This window comes from Pseudophryne corroboree, chromosome 1 (assembly GCF_028390025.1).
Source record: "Pseudophryne corroboree isolate aPseCor3 chromosome 1, aPseCor3.hap2, whole genome shotgun sequence".
Lineage (NCBI taxonomy): Eukaryota > Metazoa > Chordata > Amphibia > Anura > Myobatrachidae > Pseudophryne > Pseudophryne corroboree.
This window is the reverse complement of record NC_086444.1, coordinates 318,447,267-318,469,407: the sequence shown is the minus strand read 5'-3', so window position 1 is coordinate 318,469,407 and position 22,141 is coordinate 318,447,267. Positions and strand designations below refer to the sequence as shown.

General features: G+C 40.8%; 1 protein-coding gene across 1 annotated transcript in view; it reads right to left on the bottom strand.

Annotated features, from left to right (window-relative positions):
- Positions 1-22,141, bottom strand: part of RFLNA (refilin A) — a 102,619-nt gene that overhangs the window by 15,309 nt on the left and 65,169 nt on the right. The window contains exon 3 of the mRNA XM_063964576.1: positions 5,291-5,400. Coding sequence (XP_063820646.1) covers positions 5,291-5,400 — 110 coding nt within the window. The remainder of the gene's footprint in view (positions 1-5,290; positions 5,401-22,141) is intronic.

The following is a 22,141-nucleotide window of genomic DNA, read 5'->3' as shown; positions in this document are numbered from 1 at the left end:
ATTCCTCCGTGGAGACATTGACCAGCAGCAATTGCCTCCACAAAGTACACAGGGAGCTGAGATGGTGGATTCCAGTGGGGACGAATTGATAATCTGTGAGGAGGGGGATGTACACGGTGATATATTGGAGGATGATGATGAGGTGGACATCTTGCCTCTGTAGAGCCAGTTTGTGCAAGGAGAGATTAATTGCTTCTTTTTTGGTGGGGGTCCAAACCAACCCGTCATTTCAGTCACAGTCGTGTGGCAGACCCTGTCACTGAAATGATGGGTTGGTTAAAGTGTGCATGTCCTGTTTATACAACATAAGGGTGGGTGGTAGGGCCCAAGGACAATTCCATCTTGCACCTCTTTTTTCTTTAATTTTTCTTTGCGTCATGTGCTGTTTGGGGAGTATTTTTTGGAAGGGCCATCCTGCGTGACACTGCAGTGCCACTCCTAGATGGGCCAGGTGTTTGTGTCGGCCACTAGGGTCGCTTATCTTACTCACACAGCTACCTCATTGCGCCTCTTTTTTTCTTTGCGTCATGTGCTGTTTGGGGAGTGTTTTTTGGAAGGGCCATCCTGCGTGACACTGCAGTGCCACTCCTAGATGGGCCAGGTGTTTGTGTCGGCCACTAGGGTCGCTTACCTTACTCACACAGCTACCTCATTGCGCCTCTTTTTTTCTTTGCGTCATGTGCTGTTTGGGGAGTGTTTTTTGGAAGGGCCATCCTGCGTGACACTGCAGTGCCACTCCTAGATGGGCCAGGTGTTTGTGTCGGCCACTAGGGTCGCTTACCTTACTCACACAGCTACCTCATTGCGCCTCTTTTTTTCTTTGCGTCATGTGCTGTTTGGGGAGTGTTTTTTGGAAGGGCCATCCTGCGTGACACTGCAGTGCCACTCCTAGATGGGCCAGGTGTTTGTGTCGGCCACTAGGGTCGCTTAGCTTAGTCATCCAGCGACCTCGGTGCAAATTTTAGGACTAAAAATAATATTGTGAGGTGTGAGGTGTTCAGAATAGACTGAAAATGAGTGGAAATTATGGTTTTTGAGGTTAATAATACTTTGGGATCAAAATGACCCCCAAATTCTATGATTTAAGCTGTTTTTTAGTGTTTTTTGAAAAAAACACCCGAATCCAAAACACTCCCGAATCCGACAAAAAAAATTCGGTGAGGTTTTGCCAAAACGCGGTCGAACCCAAAACACGGCCGCGGAACCGAACCCAAAACCAAAACACAAAACCCGAAAAATTTCAAGTGCACATCTCTAGTATTTACCCTGCACAGAAACAAAATAACCCACCCAAATCTAACTCTTTCTGCACGTTATATCTGCCTCCCCTGCAGTGCACATGGGCCCTCATTCCGAGTCGTTCGCTCGGTATATTTCATCGCATCGCAGTAAAATTCCGCTTAGTACGCATGCGCAATATTCGCACTGCGACTGCGCCAAGTAATTTAACAATGAAGATAGTATTTTTACTCACGGCTTTTTCTTCGCTCCGGCGATCGTAATGTGATTGACAGGAAATGGGTGTTACTGGGCGGAAACACGGCGTTTCAGGGGCGTGTGGCTGAAAACGCTACCGTTTCCGGGAAAAACGCAGGAGTGGCCGGAGAAACGGTGGGAGTGCCTGGGCGAACGCTGGGTGTGTTTGTGACGTCAACCAGGAACGACAAGCACTGAAATGATCGCACAGGCAGAGTAAGTCTGGAGCTACTCTGAAACTGCTAAGTAGTTAGTAATCGCATTATTGCGAATACATCGGTCGCAATTTTAAGAAGCTAAGATTCACTCCCAGTAGGCGGCGGCTTAGCGTGTGTAACTCTGCTAAAATCGCCTTGCGAGCGATCAACTCGGAATGAGGGCCATGGTTTTGCCCAATTGCTAAAAAAAATCCTGCTGCGATCAACTTGGAATTACCCCCTATGTGCACTGCAGGGGGGCAGATATAACATTTGCAGAGAGAGTTAGATTTGGGTGGGCTATTTTGTTTCTGTGCAGAGTAAATACTGCATGCTTTATTTTTACACTGCAATTTAGATTTCAGTTTGAACCCCACCCAAATCTAACTCTCTCTGCACATGTTATATCTGCCCCCCCCCCTCCCCCTTCCCTGCAGTGCACATGGTTTTGCCCAACTGCTAACAAATTTGCTGCTACGATCAGGTCTGAATTATCCCCTAAGGCCTAAATGTATTAAAAAGTAATAGAGTGGAGACGGATAAAGAGTGATAAATGAACAGCCAATCAGCTTACTACCTGCCATGTAACAGGCTATATTAAAAAAATGACAGGAGCTGATTGATTGGTACTTTATTACTTTTTAAGGCTTAATACATTTGGGCCTAAGGGCTCTAACCATGAAGCAGTGAAAAGAGTGGAGAAGTGAGCCAGTGGAGAAGTTGCCCATGGCAACCAATCAGCTGCTACATATAATTTTATAGCATGCACTTGACAAATGTTACTTAAAAGCTGATTTGTTGCCAACTTACCAATTTACTCACTGGAACAGTCTCTAGTATATATATATATATATATATATATATATATATATATACATACACATACATACACACAGGTTGAGTATCCCATATCCAAATATTCCAAAATATGGAATATTCTGAAATACGGAATATTTTCAGTGAGAGTGAGATAGTGAAACCTTTGTTTTCTGATGGCTCAATGTACACGAACTTTGTTTAATGCACAAAGTTATTAAACATATTGTATTATAAGACCTTCAGGCTGTGTGTACAAGGTGTATATGAAACATAAATGAATTGTGTATATGTATGTACACACATTTTGTTTAATGCAAAAAGTTATTAAAAATATTGGCTAAAATTACCTTCGGGCTGTGTGTATAAGGTGTATATGAAACATAAATGCATTTTGTGCTTAGACTTGGGTCCCATCGCCATGATATCTCATTATGGTATGCAATTATTCCAAAATACGGAAAAATCCGATATCCAAAATACTTCTGGTCCCAAGCGTTTTGGATAAGGAATACTCAACCTGTGTGTGTATGTATATATATATATATATATATATATATCTATCTATCTGTGTATATATATATATATATATATATATATATATATATGCTTTACACGCTGAAAACTTGCTCTATTGAAGGAAGAAACGTATTCCTCCAGCACACTGCAATGGGCCAGCAGAAGAGTTTTGCATCCTAGATAATAATTGTAATGCAGAGATCTCAGTTACATACATTTGCAAACATAGGATGTCTCTGCTCAGGTGGTCCTACACTACATGATAATAGCAATACTTTGGGTCATACATTTGTGTATTTCTAAATTAGAAAATTAACTCACTTGGAGGCACCTCAAGCTCCTCCAGTATGGCACTACAATGCTCCAATATGCCAATAACAGAAGAAGTATTGCGGCGGTGCAGCTACCATCATGATAATTGTTAAATAGTATTCCCCATGCCTATCACTGGTGAAAGTTGTAGAATCTTACCGCTCGCGACAGCAGTGTTATCGCCTTTTGTAACCCTTAGATGTATAAGGTGAAGTGATAAAAAACACTACTGCCATCAAAAACAACCTTTCTTGCTGAAATGAGGGCTTTCCACCCTTGATAAATGGCCCCCAAGAGTTATCCATAGTTAGCAATGGACTATCGCTATGTAGTTAGAAAGGAAGTAAATAAATAAATAAATAAATAAATATATAATAAATGTATTCAAATGTGTAATTGGTTATGGTCATAAAATAAAATGTATTTATTAGAGGGAGCGCTTACTCTGGCGAAAGACTATTTAAATAAACTGTTTGGTGATACACAGCCCGACATTGACGGGTTGAGCTGCATGTCAGCTCAATACTGGTGATCGCTGGACGACGTGCGGGAGCGCACAACGTTCATCGGTCACCAATATTGCCCCCATACACACTGGACGATATAAGCCTAAAAATAATCGATAACGACATCCGTGTCGTTATCGTTTATTTTTTAGGCTGAAATCGCCTAGTGTGTATCCCACTTTAACGCTATTGCCACCTTAGGACAGTGTAGAGAACAATATGGTGCACCAAATGGCGCTAATTACAGAATGTTCACACACAAAATGAATGAATTCCTTACATCAAAGAAAGAATATATATTAAGACGGAGTTCATCTGTTCCAATCCAGTCACGGGATTTATTCAGGTGCCAAAGCCAACAGTTTGATATTATGCTTTAGGTTTCCAGCATATTTTTCTCACAACCACGGTGGATGGAAACCTTTTAAATATCCCAGAGACAAAAGCCTCTGATGAAGGACTAAGGTCCGAAAAGCTTCAGGCGTGGTGACTGACAGAATCTAGGACGATCTTTGGCCGATGCAACTTCCTGTTACTGCGGTTCAGTGTGTCCGGAGCTCTGACCTGCTTCCCCATCTAGATCTGGGAGGGTAACTGCGTGGATGTGTGGCCCCATGTCTCAAACCCACAATAGTGGTTTATATGCTGTTTTATCTCTGTTGTTTGTGAGTGCTTTTTTATTAAAATAATCTTCTTTCAAATTGCTTGGCAATACTTGCACTATGTCCTTTTGTCTCTGGGATATTTAAAAGGTTTCCATCCACCGTGGTTGTGAGAAAAATATGCTGGAAACCTAAAGCATAATATCAAACTGTTGGCTTTGGCACCTGAATAAATCCCGTGACTGGATTGGAACAGATGAACTCCGTCTTAATATATATTCTTTCTTTGATGTAAGGAATTCATTCATTTTGTGTGTGAACATTCTGTAATTAGCGCCATTTGGTGCACCATATTGTTCTCTATTTGGTTATTCTTGTGACGTGTGAGGAGTCACTTATAGGTGCACCAAGGCTGCATTTTACTATTGGCGCTGTGTACAGATTATTTCTTTTTGTACAGTATACCTTAGGACAGTGATTGTTTACCGAAAAGATTCTAAATCTCTATTTACATTTTTTTTAAACACAGTTATATATAGGTCTATCTATCTATCTATCTATCTATCTATCTATCTATCTATCTATCTAACATTTTATTAATAATAATAATAATAATAATAATTATTATTATTATTATTATTATTTTACGAAAGCGGAACTGAAAGCCAAGTCTGGGCTTCAAATCCACTCCCTGTGTGTAAGCAAGCAAATTCGGTTTATGTATATGCATATACATGCAGGACTAGCTAGCAAAGCTGGCTCCTCTTTCTGCTACCAGCCAGTTTGACTCGGAAGCTGAGTAATACTCCGATGACATTTTATTGATAAATTGCAGCAATAGAAATCCAGATTTCTAATTTACCTGATTTCCCGAACTGGTTCTGGATTGACTTCAATACTTTCCCCGAACACAACTGGGTGCATCCTTGGCCGTGCCTCTATTGCGGTGCTGTTGAGAAGGACATATGGAATCTACAGGGGGCAGGAGATATATGTTCATGTCAACTGTTATCTCTCAATAAGTATAGTCAGCCTTTTTACACTACAAGTATAATCTCTGAAATTGTGTGCCACATACAAGTTGATAATAACAAGAAACACATGGCCATTGACTTTTTCCTGTTTTTCTGGGGCGAGGCTAGTACATCCTAAAATTCTGTCATATCACAAAGTGCAATATATTCTCTCACTGGGCTTCACAGTATATAATTACTGTACATGAAACATGGAGAACAACATTATTGCATCTACTGGGTGTACAATTAATTATCGTAAAAAATTCAAACTGCGTACGTAGCTACGTACGTACGTACGTACATACATACATACATAGATTATACCCCGCAGAGGAAGCAAATGTAAAGGCAACACTTAGGATTGAAGTAGATAGTAGTAGTAATATGTGAATAACTGCTTCTACTTCCAGATGGTCTACAGGTCAGGTACATCATATTACTTCACATAATAAAGATATTAAGCAGTATGGGGGAGATGTATCAAACCTTTGAGAGAGATAAAATGAAGAAGTTGCCAATCAGCTTCTGTCATTTTATAGACTGCTAGATAAATGATAGCTGGAGGCTATGGTCAATTTCTCCACTTTCTCTCTCTCCAAAGTTTGAGACATCTCCCCTTATATCTCACACAAGATATTGTGGCACAGGGATTAGCACCTCCCAACTTTGCAGTTAGCCTAAGAAGGAAAGGAATGTGCACCACCACATCACTCACGTTCTCTTCCACTAAATGGACCCTTAATTGGGCATGCACTAGCCAGGTGTGCGCTGCAATCGTTCATACAGAGTAGCAGGGAAAGGGACATTCCTCCCCAACTGCCAGCCAGATCGGAACTAAGATGTCCCAATGTTACTTTAAAATAGTAATGTATATGCTGTGTGGTTAAAATCTCTTAAAAATGATGCAGATCTGGTCAGAAATTAAATACCTGCTTGGAGTTATAACAATTTCTTATGTGTACGTCAGCTGTGTCACCTGGGACCCATGGATTCCCACCTCCTGATTCAGCTACCCACCTCTGCTGTTATATCACCCTATAATTTATCTCTCTGCTGTAACTCCATACTTCCAAACCTCTACTACCATTAGCTGGTGCTCAAATTAACCGCTATGAATTACCACTAATCTGTATCAATATACACTGCTCAAAAAAATAAAGGGAACACTTAAACAACACAATGTAACTCCAAGTCAATCACACTTCTGTGAAATCAAACTGTCCACTTAGGAAGCAACACTGATTGACAATCAATTTCACATGCTGTTGTGCAAATGGAATAGACAACAGGTGGAAATTATAGGCAATTAGCAAGACACCCCCAATAAAGGAGTTGTTCTGCAGGTGGTGACCACAGACCACTTCTCAGCTCCTATGCTTTCTGGCTGATGTTTTGGTCACTTTTGAAAGCTGGAGGTGCTTTCACTCTACTGGTAGCATGAGACGGAGTCTACAACCCACACAAGTGGCTCAGGTAGTGCAGCTCATCCAGGATGGCACATCAATGCGAGCTGTGGCAAGAAGGTTTGCTGTGTCTGTCAGCATAGTGTCCAGAGCATGGAGGTGCTACCAGGAGACAGGCCAGTACATCAGGAGACGTGGAGGAGGCCGTAGGAGGGCAACAACCCAGCAGCAGGACCGCTACCTCCGCCTTTGTGCAAGGAGGAACAGGAGGAGCACTGCCAGAGCCCTGCAAAATGACCTCCAGCAATCCACAAATGTGCATGTGTCTACTCAAACGATCAGAAACAGACTCCATGAGGGTGGTATGAGGTCCCGACGTCCACAGGTAGGGGTTGTGCTTACAGGCCAACACCGTGCAGGACATTTGGTATTTGCCAGAGAACACCAAGATTGGAAAATTCGCCACTGGCACCCCGTGCTCTTCACAGATGAAAGCAGGTTCTCACTGAGCACATGTGACAGACGTGACAGAGTCTGTAGACGCCAAGGAGAACGTTCTGCTGCCTGCAACATCCTCCAGCATGACCGGTTTGGCAGTGGGTCAGTAATGGTGTGGGGTGGCATTTCTTTGGGGGGCCGCACAGCCCTCCATGTACTCGCCAGGGGTAGCCTTACTGCCATTAGGTACCGAGATGAGATCCTCAGACCCCTTGTGAGGCCATATGCTGGTGCGGTTGGCCCTGGGTTCCTCCTAATGCAAGACAATGCTAGACCTCATGTGGCTGGAGTGTGTCAGCAGTTCCTGCAAGACAAAGGCATTGATGCTATGGACTGGCCTGCCCGTTCCCCAGACCTGAATCCAATTGAGCACATCTGGGAAATCATGTCTCGCTCCATCCACCAACGCCACGTTGCACCACAGACTGTCCATGAGTTGGCGGATGCTTTAGTCCAGGTCTGGGAGGAGATCCCTCAGGAGACCATCCGCCACCTCATCAGGAGCATGCCCAGGCGTTGTAGGGAGGTCATACAGGCACGTAGAGGCCACACACACTACTGAGCCTCATTTTGACTTGTTTTAAGGACATTACATCAAAGTTGGATCAGCCTGTAGTGTGTTTTTCCATTTTAATTTTGAGTGTGACTCCAAATCCAGACCATTGATAATATTTGTGTGATTTTGTTGTCAGCACATTCAATTATGTAAAGAACAAAGTATTTAATAAGAATATTTCATTCATTCAGATCTAGGATGTGTTATTTTAGTGTTCCCTTTATTTTTTTTGAGCAGTGTATTTAATGGAACACAAAATCGCACCCAGATAATGTAATTTCTGCTAATGGTAAATACGGACATATCATGATTCCTCTGCATTTCAGTGCATTAACAGTCCCTAGGTTCATGGGAAGCAGCAGTATTGTTTAATGTAATAACAGACGCTATTCTAAATAACTGTAAGTATAAATCCCGGGCTCTCTTCTTATTTCAGAGTGACAGCTTGAGTTATAGTCTACTTTGCTGCAGCCAGAATTGCTGGCAAAAGCTTTATCATACAAGTGCAGACAGAGCACAGTAGTGGTCTCTGACTGTTGGTGCTAGTACACACAGGTGTTAATATTATGCTTTTAATGTGCTTCAGTGCTGATAGACCAATTAACAATGTAAACCGATGTACCTATACACACCCACACCTGATGATTGCATGTTTCCCATCTAAGCTAATGTTACCTGCAGAATTCAGAGAAGCGTTAGCCGTATGTGAGTGTTTATTAAGTATATCATACACAATGCTACAGTGAAGCTTAGAGAACACACTTTAGATTCTCTTTTAAAAGTGGAGACAAAATAAGTGGAGTTGTCTATGCTTTTAGTTTTAACATGTGTTGTTTTTCATCACTCTTGTGTACAAGTATTTAGGAAGATAACCTATTTGCCTGTTTCTTAAACTGCTAAAGAAGCCTACACACGGTGCAATATAACTATCGATATGGACTATATAGTCAATATCGGTAGAAAACATAGTGCATATCGCACCGTGTGGAAACACGAGGGGTCGGAATCGCTAGGAAAAATAGACAGTGCAGGCAGGCCAATATTAACATAGGGGTGTATTCAATGCTTGTCGGATCCTTTCAATTTGCGGCCAAATCCGACAGGTTTTGGCCGTTTTCGACAATGTCAATCCGTCTTTTTTTAAAAAGTCGGATTGACATTGTCGGAAACGGGGCTAAAACCTGTCGGATTTGGCCGCGAATCCGACAAAACACGTGGATCTGTGGCTAATCCGCCGAGCCATGTGTTTTCCGACAAGTCGGAATTGCCGACCTGTCGGAAAAACGGCCGCCGAATTGGTCAGAACAACTTCCGACCTAAAAAATCGGAAACTGACGTCTTTCCGACAAGACGGCAGTTCAGACTTGAATTGAATACCCCCCCTATATCGGAGGTTCATGCCTCAGGCCAGATCACATAGTCAATATCAGCCATAGCCTGCATCGCATTGTGTGTAGGCGGTGTAACAGTACCTGCAGATGAACTATTATGTAAATACAATATTTATGTAAAAGCATCCAAAGTGTTGTGAGCTGCACTGAGATCGTGTCCTGCAATGTCACTTGCAATGCCCCAAAAGCCATGGCATTACTGACATGCTGCCCGTGTTCGGGAGCAGCAAAAGACATCGTTCCAGAAAATGAGGGCTTTTTGGCCCCAGCATCACTGTTTTCAGCAGCATGATTTCACCAGACAACCTGAGAAACCTGAGGGTACAGCCACGTAGTCGATCCAATGCTGCGTCTTTGGATACCGCCGTGGATCACAGAAGCTTGCTATGGCCATCTTTTTACATAAGATGCCTCCTGTGGCTTTCGCATAATATAACACAACCGCTGTGTACAAAGACGCAGAGGCTGTACATTAGCGCCCACATCTGAATCACGCCTATGTCACAAATGACAGATTTATTCTAGACTGGGTTTTAAGCTTTTCTCTAACACCAAAACACTCTGCCATAGAGACTTCCACTGGGCTTTCCAGCTGTCCTAAGGCTGGATGGTGATGACAGGAGCAGTAGTAACACATCCATGTTGGATATTCCTGTTCTACAATGATATGTCCAAGCTATACAAACAGAAAAACTTATGATTGTATGAAGGGGTGGGGTATAAAATGCTGGCTCTCGGGAGTGGTTGATAAGTGACACCTAAACCTAACCCTCCTCCCCGCACCCTTAACTTAACCCCCCCCCCCCCCGGCAGCCTAACCTCCCCCCAGGAGGTGCCTGCCCTGACTCCCCCCTGTACCAAAAACATAACCCTCCACTCCCTGCACCCTAACCCTAGGTTCACCGGTTGTTGCCTAAACCTAATCCCTCCATTCTCGGCGTAGTACTTAGCCAGTCCACTGTGGGTACGATAGGGAACTCGTCGGTCTGGATTCTGACATCAGTGGATTGTGCCCTTTCGGGATTCCGGCGTTGGGCTTGCGTTGTGTGTCGGGATTCTGGTGCCGGTATATTGTGCGTCGGGATACCGAACGTCTAGATATTAACCATATCCCGTATGAAGAACCACACAAAATGTCCATGAAAATAAGCAATATAATATGATCTGCATTTAATTTTTGCTTTAAATAATGGCAAGGCTTGTAGTACATAGTTTGGCAAGCACACAGATTCATTATAGCTTGAATGGCCAGACACTACTAAATCAGATGTAAAGCTATTCATAAACTTCAACAAGTCTCTTAATATACAGCATAGTATCTATTTCCCCCTTTGTCAGCAAGTTCTGAACGTCAAAATAATCATTTTTTAAACAATCTGTTGCATTGCCCTCTGGTAGTAATGTGTACATTTGTACTGGCTTTCACATTAGTATAACAGTATGCCTATGCAATAAGATCAGTTATAAATATACAAAGACTTTAAGCTTCTTGTTCTTTGCGGTTGGAAAAAGAGCCTCAAGCCCAGACACTTCCCACGTCTGCAGAGCTCAGAAATTAGAACCAGGCTGACATGTTTTAGCATTTCTCTGTTCAAGACCATAGTCACATAAATGGCCTCCAGCCTATCTTGCAAAACATCCCTACGAACGAACACAGTGTTTCATGTTCATTTGGCTCCTACAGAAGGAAATGCCACTGGCACACTTATCACATTGAGAGATCTGCTGCAACAACATCACTCCACATGCTTTAATGCCATAATGAGTGGACTCTAGAGGCCTCATACGTGTGTTAAACTGCATTAAATGAGAGAAAAGCTTTGATTATATTTGTTTTGAACTGATTCCCTACCTGTCCAGTATGTTGGCTATTAAGGGGTATATTTACTAAAAGTTAATTTTGGGTCTATTTAAAATCGACCAGTATAGAACCAATATCCCTAAAAAATTGACCATTTTGTTTCTATTCAAAATAGATCATGTACTATGAGACGATTTTTTGTTCCATTCTGTTTTTGATGGTGCATTGGTTTCTATTTGAAGTTCTAAATGTGTTCTATTCACCCTCAATAGAAACAAAAATGGACTCAAAATTATACAAAAGCTTTCCTATTGGCCAAAACATGACACATACAGTGTATTATCCAAAAACACCTTCGTTCCTGGGCTAATTTGCATATCCATGATTTTTTAAATCAATGCTGTGCCTTTAAAAGCCATGATTTATGCAGCCAGAGTGCCCTACATGCTTCTCTGCCATGTTTTTTTCCATCATATTGAGGTTTCAGACAATTCCACTTGAATTAAAATCAAATAGAACTGTTTCGGATGGTTCTGTTGAAAACTGTGATTTTGGTCAATATTTGGTTCTATTGAAGTTCTAGTTTCAAATCGACTGTTAGTAAATTAGCTTTTTCTATTGATGTCTATGGGGAAGTACAGATCGCCTGTTTGAAGTTCTGTTTGTGTGTGAAGTCGAATTTCTGGTGATTTTGAGTTGGTTTTGACTTTAGTAAATACCTACTGTAATTGTCAAATGCACCACCAAATCAACTCAAAATGGACTAAAACTGAAAATCGACCTTTAGTAACTATACTCCTACCTGTTAATAGTTTGCCAGTGAAACAATTCATGAACAATTGTAATTGCTGTCTAAAAGCTCACCATATAATACAATCTCAACAGTGACTCCTATAGGCTACATGTAGCTATTATTCTACTGTATAGTACTACTTTCTACAAACAAAATTAACTCAATAATTCAAGGTAGAGGAATAGTAAAACCTGAAGGGTCTGTGTGCAATAACCCCCGCCCCCTCCCTTACTTTTTATTTTTGCCCGCCATCTTCCATGTGACATTTTCAGAAGACAGGAAGGGCCCTGGCTCAGTGTCATAGTCTTTACTATAAGGTCCCATTGCCATCTTTATTAATATATTGCATGATAAAGGGTGCTGCAGGCAAAAGGTAGGGGGTGGTACCCGCTGAAGGCATACATTCCAGTTGCTGAGTGTGCAATGCGGGGCCCCACCTAAAGACCCATGTGCACCACCCACCCTGCTCCCAATATAGAGATACCAGTGGTTCAGCGGTTTTTCATTATGTATAGTTACACAAATAAATATGAGGGTGTTATGAATAATATAGGCATGCTAAAGGCCTCTTAAGGCATAACTGCCTCCTCTCCTGGAAAGCCCAGGAGACTCCCACAGTATACCACCTTCTCACATCCCGCTCACTTCTGCAGTGCAGTGTGCAGGGGCATGAAGAACCGAATCACGTCACCACGCCCCCTAAAGTTGACCATGGAACCTCCACCTCCAGGATTTCCCGGAGAAGAGACCTGCAAAGTCGGCCACTATGCCCTAGTGTGACATCACTCTGCAAAAACCTTTAAATCATTTTACAGATGTTATATGTCTACACATCTGTATCCACATACAAAGTCCAGATTTATTATTGGCAGCATAAAGTATAATATAAGTTTACTTGTCATTTGTGCACGTTGAAGTGGTAAGACATGTTGTGTACAGCCAAAAGTAACTCTGCATGAAAATCATCAGTGAATATTTGCATACTGTTTTTCTCAATTTGAAAACAGCATGCTTTATGGCATATGAGACTGCCAGATTTTCCCTTAGTGGGCAATGAGACTGTTAGTGACAGCCAACAAAGCAAACGTCTTGGCACAAAAACTTCACTTTCCAACCAGAATGGAACTGAAGCTCTTGCATGGTGTCACATTTCTCCTGAAATCAGCAATACACCTAAAAAGATTTTACATTTAAGTCCTCTGGGCCTTTCTATCCTTACGCATGAGGGAAACAAAGAAAGAGCAGACAAAATAGTACAGCCAAGCCTGCAGGTCACTATACCTGGGGTACATTTGCTAACGGATCATCTAGTCACATCAATAATTAGTTACGTAGGTGTGTAACTTACAAATACAATAGGAGAAGCATAAACATGGTAAAATGTAGAAAATAGCAAGCATGCCTGCCATTCTAAATTGTAAAGTACTGCTGAGTATGTTGGTGCTATATAAATGTTAACATATGCAAAAATCTAAGGGAGTAATTCAGACCTGATCACTAGGGTGCGTTTTTTTGCATCCCTGCGATCAGATAGTCGCCGCCTACAGGGGGAGGGTATTTGCTGTGTGCAGGTGTGCGTTCGCATTTGTAGCAGAGCTGCACAAACATGAGTTTGTGCAGTCTCTGATCAGCCCAGGACTTACTCAGCTGCTGCAATGATTGGGGCCGGAGCTGACGTCAGAAACCCTCCTGCGTTTTCCCGGACACTCCTTTAAAACGGTGAGTTGCCACCCACAAACGGCCTCTTCCTGTCAGTCACCTTGCGATCGCCTGTGCTTTCGCTTTTTTCGCACCATCCCACTGCTATGCACCAATGCCTGGTGCAGTCGTCCGACGCACCGGCGCATTGCAGTGAATACACATGCGCAGTATAGACCTGATCGCCCGCTGCGCGAAAACGCACAGCAGCAATCAGGTCTGAATTACCCCCTAAGTTAGTTAGAGTATAAACATCAAAGTAAACTCAATCTAAAACCAAGGTGCACAGATGCCAACACTTTTGAATAATTTGCAAGGGCACATTGCTGCTGAGCTACTGTATCTAATCTCATCATGGGTGGTGCATCTCAACAGATTCTGGCAGTGGTGGCTCCTACCTTTTGTAGGAGAGGAGGGTCCTGTGTCCTGGCGCCTATGCGATGAAGCTGACAGGTGAAGCATCAGCTGCAGTCCATAGTAGCTGGATAGGCAGGGAATGGCTTCCTACAGGCAGCCAGCTCTCTGCCAAGCGCAGCCTGTTTTGGCAATCCTGGAAGGAGTTAACACCTCCCAATGGGACTGCCTGTCCTGCGAGTGACTGGCAGGTAGGACTCCAATAGGAAATCACTGCCAGATACAGGGAAGCCATTGAGCCAGTGCAATCACTGGATACTGGGATAATGGTGTACTATGGGATTACTAAATTTTGTATTACATTTTTTAAAACAGTGTTTTTATTTCAAGTTAATAAAAAACAAGGGCTTGACCAGCATGTCAAATTGTGAACAGCATAGTAACAAAATAAAGAACATTTTCAAACAGCATAAACAAATTTACGGTGGTTCAATAAGTACAGTTAGAAGATCTCTCGTGTGTAATGTGCTCTATTTCATTCTAATTTCCCACCAGGCCAGAACAGGTAGATCACTGCTTCCCCTCACGGCCACTAGACTGCACCTCTTATCAGTCATACTATCCCCACATCAGTTGTAATAGATTGTAAGCTTGCGAGCAGGGCCTTCCTACTTCTGTGTCTGTCTGTTTTTGCCCAGTTTTGTTCTATTACTGTTGTTCTAATTGTAAAGGGCAACAGAATATGCTGCACTATATAAGAAACTGTTAATAAATAAATAGTATGGCGGGGCTGGCGGAAACATGGTCAGACATTGAGCTGCATTGTGTGATCAGATTTCTGCATCTAAAGGGCACATCAGCAGCTGAAATTGATTGCCAGCCTGTCAAGGTGTATGGTGAGAACGTCATGTCACCGAAACAGGTTTGGGTTTGATGCACTGCCTTTGATTAACAGTGAATTGTTATGGCGCTACCATTGGGAGGTACTGGACCATCCTACCTACAGTCCTGACCTGACTGATTTACATCTCTTTGGACCATTGAAGAAGCACCTGTCTGGAAGGTGATTTGTAACCAACTATGAAGTACAGCAAGACGCCATGTCCTGGCTTCAGGCACTTGACATGATTTCTTCTATGCCAGGATAGATGCCTTGGTATACCGTTGGAACAAATGCTTTATGTATGGGGACTATGTGGAAAAATAATCTATACCAAGGCCATACTATTGATTATAAGTATATTTACAAGTTGAATAAATGTACACAATGAGAGGTCTTGATACCTTATTTATTGGACCACCATCATACTTCTCTATTACCTTGATTTATGGGATTTATAAAATGATATAAGTGGATCTGGAAACGTTTCATAAGTTAATAAAAAAACCAGGGAGACAGCCGGGATCAATTCTATTCTCCCAACTTTCACGTACAACCAGTGTGCTTTTAATCTTTTACATTGATGTATGTGCAGTTAAACCCACCAGATAGAGCCTTTACTCCTTCCTATTATAATGTGGTATTGTGGAACTTTGATGGCCTTAATACTCAGATTAAGCACAAAAAAATTGTGACACATCTTCGAAGGGTTTGCAGAGATTTGCTCCTTTTGCAGGAAACGCATTGGGTACAGATGGAAGGCTCCACACTCTGGGCAAGGTGGAATGGAGAATGGTTCTCGCCATCATATAAATCCAAATATGGGGTGGGGGGTGACTATTTTATTTCACCATGATATACATTACTTGATACTTTGACTGTAGTACATTAAGCCTTTGATATCCACATCCACAAGCAAAAAACACACCTCAGAATGTCAATTTGTATGCCCCAAATTTATCTCTTGGACAATTTTTTTTAATCAAAGATGACCCAACTATTGGCCTGCCGCACTGTATATAATTTGAGTATGGTGGGTGATTTTAACTCTGTAGATGTCTCGACTATAGGAAAATCTCCACCGGTAAATCGGCCTCTCACTCCATCCTGGTACCATATACATGATCTTAAGAACTCTCTTCAACTGAGAGATCCATGGAGTCATTTGAATGGCACAGATCATATACATACAGTACCTCTCGCGGGCCCACCAATGATTTTTTTCAGATTAGATTATTTTTAATTCTCAAACTCTTTAATGGCCCAGGTGCAGTCAGCTGAGATAATAGATTCACTGATAATTTATCTCTGTTGTCTATGGACTTGTGGCATGCCTCTGCGACCCTGACTGACCGTCTTTTGCCATTTCCTTAATTACCTTTTCAGGTCTGAATTTTTTATAAGGTTTTAACAATATCTTAGGCAAATTATTTAGATGATAATTTGAACATTTGGACGAGTCAGTCCTTTTCTGGGGAACATTGAAGGCGATTATGAGGGGTCATATAATGCAATATGTCTCTAAGCTCAAAAGGGAATCCTCAAAACAATATAAAACGCTCCAGGGATCGGTAGTATCAGCGTTTAGGTGATCCAATCAATCTAGTGCTAATCTTGACGTTTATCTTCAGAGAAAACAACTCCTTGAATAATTTCTAACTGCACAAGCATGGACACGTCTTTATTACACTAAACAGATGTATTACAAGTGGGGCAACAAGTCCGGGAAGTTACACTAAATTATGTCTAAACCCTGTGAGAAACGATTCTTGATAACAGCTATTAAAGATTCAGTACCTGATAGAACTTATGTTAGCACTAAAGATATATTGTCCCATTTTCACAATTTTTCCACAACTCCATATTAGTCTTTTCCAGTGGAGGGAGGGCTTCAGGAGCAGTTGCTTTCTGCTGCTAAATTGCCCACTCTGACACAGGAACAACGGGATATTTTATTTAGCGACATCACAGAGGAATTTCATAAAGTTGTAGCAAACTTGCTCCCTCATAAATCTCCTGGGCCCACTGGATTTCTGGCATCTATTATCAATGACTAAAATCTGAATTAACACTATCATTGTTGGAATTGTATAATAAAATGTTAAAGGATACTCCTTTCTTTTACTGAAGCTTTTACAACACATCTAAGCCGGGCAAGGATCCTCTATTAGTTGACTCGTATCATCCCATATCCCTCCTGAATACCGATTTTAAAATTTTAACTAAAATAATGGCTAATACTGTAGGTTACAGTCTTTCTGCCAGAACTGTTAACCCCACACCAAACTGACTTTCTACACGGCAGACATTCGGTCTGGACAGTACATTTGGTCATAGCCACAGTGATTGTAGGGACATAAATACGATGCTCCAGGTGGAATGTTGCTAAACCTGGACATGCACAAGACTTTCAATACAGGGGCCTGACCACATTTATTCTCTATTTTGGAGAAAAGGGACTTTGATCCCATGTTTAGTAGACTGATTCAATATTTCTGTTCTCTACCCAACACAACTTTATTAGTGAATGGAATAAAGGGGGAACAGAGCAAATGCATAGAGGAACTCATCAGGGGTGTCCTCTACCCCCTTTTTAAGTTAATCTTTGCATTGACCCTTTGTTCCACATCCTTCAATTGTGGTAGAAATTTAAAGGGCTATAGGTGGGGAGGCGGATTTAAAACGGTCAGCCTTTTCGTATGACGGCTTGCTCTATATTGCCAACCCTGGCAATATTGCCACATTGGGGTGGATTTTTAATAAATAAAAGGGTGTTTGTAGATATTTCTGGGTATATAGTGAGCTTATCCAAATCTATGGGCCTCTTTCTATATCCATGTCATCAACTCCCTGCAATATGGGCATTAAATTGACTATCTAGAAATTCAACTTCCTAAATGGCCATCAGAGTTGTACAGACTTAATATCACTACAGCTATTTCAGGGTTGGAGTCATCTTCTTCTGTCTCATATGGACATAGCAAGTTGATCAAAATGGTAACATTAATTGCTGAATTCCTTGTTTCCAAAGTTTATTGGGGGGATGGGGGGGGGGGAGTGTGAAGTGTACTCATACTGGATTAATAAAGTTGGCACAAACAAAAACATAACTGAGACATCAATTTTACACTATTACATTATTATTGTTTATTACATTATAATTATGCTGCCATGCTGCAATATTTGCTAGATTGCTTACATGTACAAGATTTATATGCCAACATGTTGGTTAAGCGGCAATTTTTGGAAGATTGTAGCCTTTTGTGATTTTTACGTTTATATGACAGCAAGATCTATGAGCAGCTACGTACTCATCTGCTTTTATGGTCAATACGGAAATTATGGCATATTCTGTGGCACAAGCAGCATTTGAATTCCCATAAATCGATATACTTGCCATTCTTAAGGAATCAAGAATTTCAAGGGGGATGGCGTTGTTTCCATTCACAAAGTTATACCAGGATCGATTGACTACCATTGTTGCATTATTAGATATACTGTCTAAGTGACCCTTCCAGTATGCTAAAATCAGAGAAATTCCTCACCTTCCACATTCATCCTTTTGTTTATATGCAGGTTAAGCATAACGCTGACTCGATTGCTAGATGGTTTTCGGATAAGGATTGGGAAAACACATTATACAAGATGCCTCTGCCGGATCCTAGATATTCAATTTCTGTACACCCTTCCTGAGGTCACAGATGAACCATGAACACTCAGGTATGAGTCAGTGGACGCTGGTCATTCCTTCTTTTCCTTCTTTATTGTATGATACCTTCTTGAAAGCACAAACACTTTCCATAAAGTTGCTCCCTGTGATCCAATATCAGGAGAGGCTTCGGAACATTTTCCATAAAGCGTATTTTTACCCTCATCGTCAGTTCGTAGCTGGAAAGTCTCGTCCTCTTGTCCCCACTGTCTATCTCCAATGGCGAACCTGTATCATTATTTTTTGGAATTGCCCTCTCCTTCTGGTACTCTGGTTACAGGTAAGAAAATACGCCCTTGAACACTTGGTGAATTATGTTACATTTACTGATGTTTAGGCGATATTTGGAATCTTGCCGGAAGGTCACTGAGTGACAAATGTTTGCAAAAAGCTTTTTTTAATCAGAAAAGCCGTGTCCCAAAAGGCTATTTTACAGACTTGGATTAAGGTAAAACTCCCTACAGTATGTTGAAGTTATTTCAAGCCAAACATTTCATGTGTTTAACATGGATTGGATTGAAACCACGCTGGAGAAAGAGATGCATGTTTCTATGTTTTTTGAGACATGTGACAGTTAGATCACAACCTTAAGTCCTGATTTCTAGTATAGGATTTGTGAATCTCTGAGACAAACCTCAGTGGTATAGTATACATGATATATTGGGTGACCTTCAGATTAATTTTGATTCCTGACATCCCTGTTGTGATTTTCCCTTTTGGTTCCTTTGCTGGCTCCTTGGCCCTGTCTTTTGACTCTCATTTATTCACCCCAGTTATAATAACTAAACAGTAACTGCAGTTCCTTGTAGGGGGCTCTTTAAAGGCTGAATGTATTTGTTATGCGCTATGACTGTTATCTGTATTTTAACAAGTTCAAGTGAAATTGTATTTTCATCTTACAAATCTCCAGTTGGCAACTAATGATTGTGAGCATTATATATTATGTGTAATTGTACCAGAAGTTTCAGACATTATATGTAACATTGTAATTTCAAGATTGGATATGGATTTGCCTTTTGAACAGATCATTTTATGCTATGATATATCTTTATGGTGTTTCAATAAAAACATTTAAATAAAAAAAATAAAAATCTGATTACATTTGTCTCCTTTGTCCTCGCATATAGTGGTTCATGTTTTTTTCTCCATTTAAGCTATGTATGCCCTCTTCCTTTTCATTGTCTGGATATAAAGAGGTTAAAATTGTTTTAAATATTTTACTACTGAACTGCTAGTAGTCTGGAGTAGTTGGAATCGGAATGCTAATTTATTGATGTTTGGAGGAAAGGAGCTGATAGACCAAGGGGCCAGATATGTGCTTATCATGATAGTTGTTTATCTTATCTAATAGCTTTTAATGTCCAGCCAAAAGACTAATAATGTCCTCTAGATATGATAAAAGTTGCCTCTTTGGCCACAAACTAGAGCTTCTAGAGAGGTTATAAGTTGTCAATTGCAATCAGCTTCTAGCTAGCATTTATCCAGTACACTCTATAAAATTATAGGTAGAATACATGGGGCTGCGGCTTGTGACCAGCGTACTAAGTCACACCCTTGGCACACTATGTGCTGCGGATGCGACAGCGTGGTAACATCTGTATATCTATGTGTTTATATATGCATACATATATACTGTAACTGTTTGCATCCAGGGTGTACAATATATATGTGTGTATATATAATGTTTAGCAGGGAACTCACTCACCAGACTTCTTCAAAGTGAAAAAAATTATTCTTTTTATTCCACTCTCATAGTTTTACAGGGTCACTGTCAACGTTTCGGTCCCCATCGGAACCTTTTTCAAGACCAATATCTTGGCAGCTAAGATATTGATCTTGAAAAAGGTTCCGATGGGGACCGAAACGTTGACCGTGACCCTGTAAAACTATGAGAGCGTCATAAAAAGAATACATTTTTTTCACTTTGAAGAAGTCTGGTGAGTTCCTTGCTAAACATTTTATATTTTTGGGACTTTGTTTTGACTGGACCAGACTCTGGTGAATGCACCCCAGCGGCTATGGTACTTGAATATGTGAGTGCAACTTCATAATATATATATATATATATATATATATATATACACACACACACACACATACATACATACACACACACACACACACACACACACACACACACACACACACAATAGGCCGGCTATCTATTAAATCTATTAGAACAGTAAATCGTTGCCTGGGTGCCCTCCTACATCCACTAAGCGATGGACGAATACATGCAGTCTTGGAATGGTGGCACTCAAGGGTCTTGTAATGTAATAATAATCAGGCAGCTGGCACCTTCTAGTTCAGACGAAAGTTTGATAAATAAACTGAAACATTAACCTGCTAGAAGGTGCCAGCCGCCTGATTATTATTACATTACAAGACCTGTGAGTACCGCCATTCCAAATTATTTATATACATATAGACATTTTGGGCTTGAGGAGCCTGTGCAAATTCTGATAAAAACATTTTTTGTCTCCATAGCTCATAAACAGTCCCTAGAAGTATATCTGTCCCCCAAAAATTATATTTATATACAAATAGTCATTTTTGGCTTGAGAGCCTGCGCACTACAGATGCCGAGTGTCAAGCGACTGTTTTTTCTTTATTGCTCCTCTCCCTGATGTCACATTGAGATAATACATACCTTAGTGTCTTTCTAGGTCACTAAGCTATACAACAGTGAAAATGCAATCCAAAATCATCCAGTAGTTTCTGCATTTATTATTATTATTATTATTATTAATAATAATAAATAAATTAAAAATACCAAGGAACGTCTGGCTAGCTAGTTACCTAATGAGTACCCAAGCATTAGTCTATACAACACTGGTTTATACCATATAACTCTCACTATAGGAAATGGATTAATGGGCAGTAATCTAGTATACCGTGTAGTCACCTTGTTGTTTTAAGGCCCCACACCAGTATTACCAACAGTAATAACTGCACAATTTTCTCTTTTGTCAGACAGGTAGATCATTAAATTTCATCGCCTACTTTCATTTATCTTCTTAATAATTTTTTTCTAATTTCCATTCAGATTATTTTGAATAATTGATTTATAAAAGATTTGAGAATCCATTATTTGCTTTTGAAACTGATCTAAAGTACGCAAAAATTAAATATACTGTACAGTATATTTCTATCCTGTGCCAATTTAAACCTGGTGTGACTCTGGTCTTTTCATTTGAATCTCTCTACACCAGTGGTTCCCAAACTTTTTTGAATCACGGCGCCCTAGAGTATCAGAATTTTTTTCACGGCACTCCTAGGTTAAAAGTTTCTTATTGAGAAATTTAAAAAGAAATTAAAATTAAGTAAATTGTGTTTATTTATCATCCTTAGGGTTAATTGTGTGGTGAGGGACAAGATTTGCTTGTTTGTCTACATATTTTACAATTGACAGCCACCTTATTACATTGACCATAAATAATTTTAATTGTTCCTGGACCACCAATACAAGGCACCCCTGCAAGTGTCCCGAGGAACCCCAGGGAGCCACGGCACACAGTTTGAGAACCACTATTCTATACAGTTGTATTAGTTTATCCTCCATATTGGTAAGTATATACTATGATGCTGTAACTGTCCATAAAAACTTAAAGAAT